This window comes from Crocuta crocuta, unplaced genomic scaffold (assembly GCF_008692635.1).
Source record: "Crocuta crocuta isolate KB4526 unplaced genomic scaffold, BGI_CrCroc_1.0 scaffold2720, whole genome shotgun sequence".
NCBI lineage: Eukaryota > Metazoa > Chordata > Mammalia > Carnivora > Hyaenidae > Crocuta > Crocuta crocuta.
Window position 1 is genome coordinate 59,509 of NW_027531055.1, and position 5,185 is coordinate 64,693.

At 68.1% G+C, this 5,185-nt stretch overlaps 1 protein-coding gene across 1 annotated transcript in view; it reads left to right on the forward strand.

Moving 5' to 3' along the window:
* ABCA2 (ATP binding cassette subfamily A member 2) overlaps positions 1–5,185 on the forward strand; it is a 25,078-nt gene that overhangs the window by 17,782 nt on the left and 2,111 nt on the right. The window contains 19 exon segments of the mRNA XM_077771003.1: positions 53–173; positions 630–863; positions 944–1,150; positions 1,398–1,500; positions 1,607–1,914; positions 1,986–2,199; positions 2,308–2,413; positions 2,509–2,620; positions 2,705–2,765; positions 2,846–3,020; positions 3,193–3,450; positions 3,526–3,649; positions 3,772–3,904; positions 4,025–4,142; positions 4,352–4,516; positions 4,518–4,598; positions 4,600–4,721; positions 4,823–4,915; positions 4,977–5,167. Of these exon segments, the coding sequence (XP_077627129.1) occupies positions 53–173; positions 630–863; positions 944–1,150; positions 1,398–1,500; positions 1,607–1,914; positions 1,986–2,199; positions 2,308–2,413; positions 2,509–2,620; positions 2,705–2,765; positions 2,846–3,020; positions 3,193–3,450; positions 3,526–3,649; positions 3,772–3,904; positions 4,025–4,142; positions 4,352–4,516; positions 4,518–4,598; positions 4,600–4,721; positions 4,823–4,915; positions 4,977–5,167 (2,926 nt within the window).

Here is a 5,185-nt window from a genome sequence, read left to right on the forward strand (position 1 = left end):
GGGGCGGAGGGGGCAGCCCCTGCCTCAGTGGTCACTCTCCGCTCTTCCCCAGCATCTGGAGCGCAGTCTGGACACGCTGCACTTGAGCAGCTTCGGGCTGATGGACACCACGCTGGAGGAGGTGTTCCTCAAGGTCTCGGAGGAGGACCAGTCTCTGGAGAACAGTGAGGCAGGTGGGAGCCCCGGGAGCAGCTGCCGCTCTGTGCTCCGCCCCGCCCACCTGAGCTCGGGCCTTCGCTGGCCCCCAGCGCTCACCCTGTCTCTGGGGACTAAGGATTCTGGGTGGGAACAAGGCGCCAGGGTTCCCTGCCGGGCCGGCTTTGGGGCTGAGGAGCCTGGTAGGTGGGTGGCGGCGGGAATTGGGGCGCCCCAGGGTGAGGTGGGGTGAGGGTCTTGGGAGGGCGGGTGAGCATGGGGGCTGAGGGTAGCACACAGGTCTGAGCCCCCCTGTCCCCTCCCTGNAGGCCGGCTTTGGGCTGAGGAGCCTGGTAGGTGGGTGGCGGTGGGAATTGGGGCGCCCCAGGGTGAGGTGGGGTGAGGGTCTTGGGAGGGTGGGTGAGCATGGGGGCTGAGGGTAGCACACAGGTCTGAGCCCCCCTGTCCCCTCCCTGGCCCGTGCGCCACGGCAGATGTGAAGGAGTCCAGGAAGGACATGCTGCCAGCGGCCGAGGGCCCGTCAGGGGAGGCGCACGCTGGCGATCTGGCGCGGAGCACAGAGCTGGCTCAGTCACAGGTGTCGCTGCAGTCTGCGTCCTCCGTGGGCTCCGCCCGTGGGGACGAGGGAGCCACCTACGCAGATGTCTATGGCGACTACCGCCCCCTCTTTGACAACGCGCAGGACCCAGACAGCGTCAGCCTGCAAGGTGGGGGGCGGCTGGCTGGGGCTGGCAGGGTCTCGGGAGGGCGGCGTGGGGCGCCCGCTCAGCCCCCACTCCCTGTGCAGAAGCGGAGGCAGAGGCCCTCACGAGGGTCGGCCAAGGCAGCCGCAAGCTGGAGGGCTGGTGGCTGAAGGTGCGCCAGTTCCACGGACTCTTGGTGAAGCGTTTCCACTGTGCTCGCCGCAACTCCAAGGCGCTGTCCTCCCAGATCCTGCTCCCCGCCTTCTTTGTCTGCGTGGCCATGACCGTGGCCCTCTCCGTCCCTGAGATTGGTATGGCCGCTGGGTCAGGCAGGGGCTGGGTGGGCGGAGCGCCCGCTGCGGTGGCGCCGTGGCTCCTCCCGCTCCTGGATGGCCTGCCCTGGGCCTGCGGTCACACTGGGGTCTGGCTGGGGACCCGGGCCTCCTCGGGGCCAGGACCCCGAGCTCTGACCTTGTGGGTATTGGGAAGAGGGGACTGAGGCCTGGGGGCCGCCGGCAGGCAGTCAGAACCTGCCGGCTTCCCCGTGCGTCCCGCCAGGTGACCTGCCGCCGCTGGTGCTGTCACCCTCCCAGTACCACAACTACACCCAGCCGCGCGGCAACTTCATCCCCTACGCCAATGAGGAGCGCCAGGAGGACCGGTGAGGCCGTCCGCTGGGCAGCTGGGGTGCACGGGGCAGGGGGAGGGCGCGGAGGTGGGGGGCACTCCTTCCCCGCCGTTTAGGCTCACCCCGTGGGTTTCCGCAGACTGCGACTGTCGCCGGACGCCAGCCCGCAGCAGCTCGTGAGCACATTCCGGCTGCCGTCGGGCGTGGGTGCCACCTGTGTGCTGAAGTCTGCAGCCNGGCCCACGCTGAACCTGAGCAGCGGCGAGTCGCGGGTGCTGGCCGCCAGGTTCTTCGACAGCATGTGCCTGGAGTCCTTCACGCAGGGGGTGCCGCTGTCCAACTTCGTGCCGCCCCCACCCTCACCTGCTCCTTCCGACTCCCCTGTGTCCCCAGAGGAGGACCCACTGCAGGCCTGGAACGCCTCCCTGCCACCCACCTCCGGGCCAGGTATGGGCCCGCCGGGCTGCAGGGGGCACGGGACGGCATGGACCCAAACCGATTACCCTCTGTACCCGCAGACAACTGGACGTCGGCACCCTCCCTGCCACGCCTGGTGCGGGAGCCTATCCGCTGCACCTGCTCTGCGCAGGGCACCGGCTTCTCCTGCCCGGGAGGTGTGGGGGGCCGCCCGCCCCAGATGCGGGTGGTCACAGGAGACATCCTGACCGACATCACCGGCCACAACGTCTCAGAGTACCTGCTCTTCACCTCTGACCGCTTCCGGCTGCACCGGTGAGCCGGGCTGGGGAAGGGGGAGGGGGGGTGCGTGCCAGCTGTGGGCGAGGGGGCAGCCCACCCACTGCATGCTGGGCCTCACCGCCCCTCTACCTACCTGCCCAGGTACGGGGCCATCACCTTTGGCAACGTCCAGAAGTCCATCCCTGCCTCGTTTGGTGCCCGGGCCCCTGCCATGTTGCGGAAGATCGCGGTGCGCAGGGCGGCTCAGGTGAGTGGCACAGCCCCGGGCCCTGCAGCGTCCAGCCGTCGCCGGGGTCTGCGGGAGCCCACAGTGCTCTTAGGGTGTTTCCGTGCCCCTCCCAGGTTTTCTACAACAACAAGGGCTACCACAGCATGCCCACCTACCTCAACAGCCTCAACAACGCTATCCTGCGCGCCAACCTGCCCAGGAGCAAGGGCAACCCGGCAGCCTACGGTGAGCCCGGGAGGGGCGGGCTGGGCGGGGCCGGGCGGGGTGGGCACGGAGCAGGTCCCTGAGGCCGCCTTCCCCTGTCTGTAGGCATCACCGTCACCAACCACCCCATGAACAAGACGAGTGCCAGCCTCTCCCTGGATTACCTGTACGTACGGGGGCCGCTGCGGGGACGAGGGTGCTGCGGGAGCGGGTGCTGGGCAGGGCTGATGGCTGCCTCGTCCCCAGGCTGCAGGGCACAGACGTGGTCATTGCCATCTTCATCATTGTGGCCATGTCCTTCGTGCCAGCCAGCTTTGTGGTCTTCCTGGTGGCCGAGAAGTCTACCAAGGCCAAGCACCTGCAGTTTGTCAGTGGCTGCAACCCCGTCATCTACTGGCTGGCCAACTACGTGTGGGACATGGTGTGCCCTTCCTGCATGGCTGAGGGGGGTTCCCTTTACCCCGAGACCCCTGCCCTTCCCTGGCCCTGTCTCCTGCCAGGCCCGCTGGTTCTGGCCCCAGACCCCCCACTCCCTGCTCCTGGGCCCCTCACCCCTGCTCCTGGGCCCTGACCTGCCGCTCCCGCTCTGGCAGCTTAACTACCTGGTCCCAGCCACCTGCTGTGTCATCATCCTGTTTGTGTTCGACTTACCGGCCTACACGTCGCCCACCAACTTCCCCGCCGTGNGCCCGCCTGCCCGCAGGTGGTCTATCACCCCCATCATGTACCCGGCCTCCTTCTGGTTCGAGGTGCCCAGCTCCGCCTACGTGTTTCTCATCGTCATCAACCTCTTCATTGGCATCACGGCCACGGTGGCCACGTTCCTGCTGCAGCTCTTTGAGCATGACAAGGTGGGGCAGCGGGGTGGCCAGGCGCGGCAGGCAGCAGGGCCAAGACTACGCTTGTGACCCCCTGTCACCCTCCAGGACCTGAAGGTTGTCAACAGTTACCTGAAAAGCTGCTTCCTCATCTTCCCCAACTACAACCTGGGCCACGGGCTCATGGAGATGGCGTACAACGAGTACATCAATGAGTACTACGCCAAGATCGGTGAGCAGGGGTGGGCGGCCGTGCCTGAGGGGGTCGGGCCTGGCCCGGAGGCTGAGGCTTCAGGCGTGGGGGACATGGCTCTGGGGGGCACAGACACAGGCCCTGAGCCGGCTGCCCCACAGGCCAGTTCGACAAGATGAAGTCTCCGTTCGAGTGGGACATTGTCACCAGGGGGCTGGTGGCCATGACGGTCGAGGGCTTCGTGGGCTTCTTCCTCACCATCATGTGCCAGTACAACTTCCTGCGGCAGCCACAGTGAGTGGGCGTGCGGGGACATGTGGGGCCAGTGGCCGGGCGGGGCACCGCCCACCCTGCCGCGGGGCAGCAAACTGGGGAGCATTGGGTGATGGGTCTGCCCCCCCTGCCGCCCTCCAGGCGAATGCCAGTGTCTACCAAGCCTGTGGAGGACGATGTGGATGTGGCCAGCGAGCGGCAGCGAGTGCTGCGGGGGGACGCTGACAATGACATGGTCAAGATTGAGAACCTGACCAAGGTGGGCCCTGGGCCTGTGAGAGGGGCGGGGGCCCAGGGAGGGGCCCGGGCCCGGGGAGGGGCGTGTTCGCAGGCATGGGCGGAGCCCAGGTAGAGGGCGGAACTCGTGTGGGGGCATGTTTCCCGGGAGGGGCACAGGAGGGGTGTTCCCAGTAGGGGCTGGGCCCAGGCCTGGGGGCGGGGCCAGCGGGGGCTTGTNCCCCGCACCAGGTGTACAAGTCCCGGAAGATCGGCCGCATCCTGGCTGTGGATCGCTTGTGCCTGGGCGTGCGTCCTGGCGAGTGCTTTGGCCTCCTAGGCGTGAACGGTGCGGGCAAGACCAGCACCTTCAAGATGCTGACGGGCGACGAGAGCACGACGGGGGGCGAGGCCTTNGGCGGGCACCTACAGCGGGGGCAACAAGCGGAAGCTGTCCACAGCCATCGCGCTCATCGGGTACCCCGCCTTCATCTTCCTGGTGTGCTGGGNGCCCCCAGGATGAGCCGACCACCGGCATGGACCCCAAGGCCCGGCGCTTCCTCTGGAACCTCATCCTCGACCTCATCAAGACGGGGCGCTCGGTGGTGCTGACGTCACACAGGTGCGCCCTGCGCTCGCCCCCACTCCCGCGCTCGCCCCCACTCCCGCGCACATGGCGCGCCCCGGGGGCCCTGGTGCCAGCCTGTGCGTCCCCGCCCGCAGCATGGAGGAGTGCGAGGCGCTGTGCACGCGGCTCGCCATCATGGTGAACGGGCGCCTGCGCTGTCTGGGCAGCATCCAGCACCTGAAGAACCGGTGAGCCTAGCCGAGCGGAGCCGAGCGAGCGGCTTGCNGGTGGGCGGGGCCCCAGGGGCAGGGCACGGGGGCGCGGGGAGCGGCCTCTGACCCCCGTGTCCCCCCAGGAGCGTCACCACACGAAGGTGCAGTACCAGCTCCAGTCGGAGCACATCTCGCTGGCTCAGGTGTTCAGCAAGATGGAGCAGGTGGTGGGCGTCCTGGGCATCGAGGACTACTCGGTCAGCCAGACCACCCTGGACAACGTGAGTGCCCCAGGTCAGCGGCATC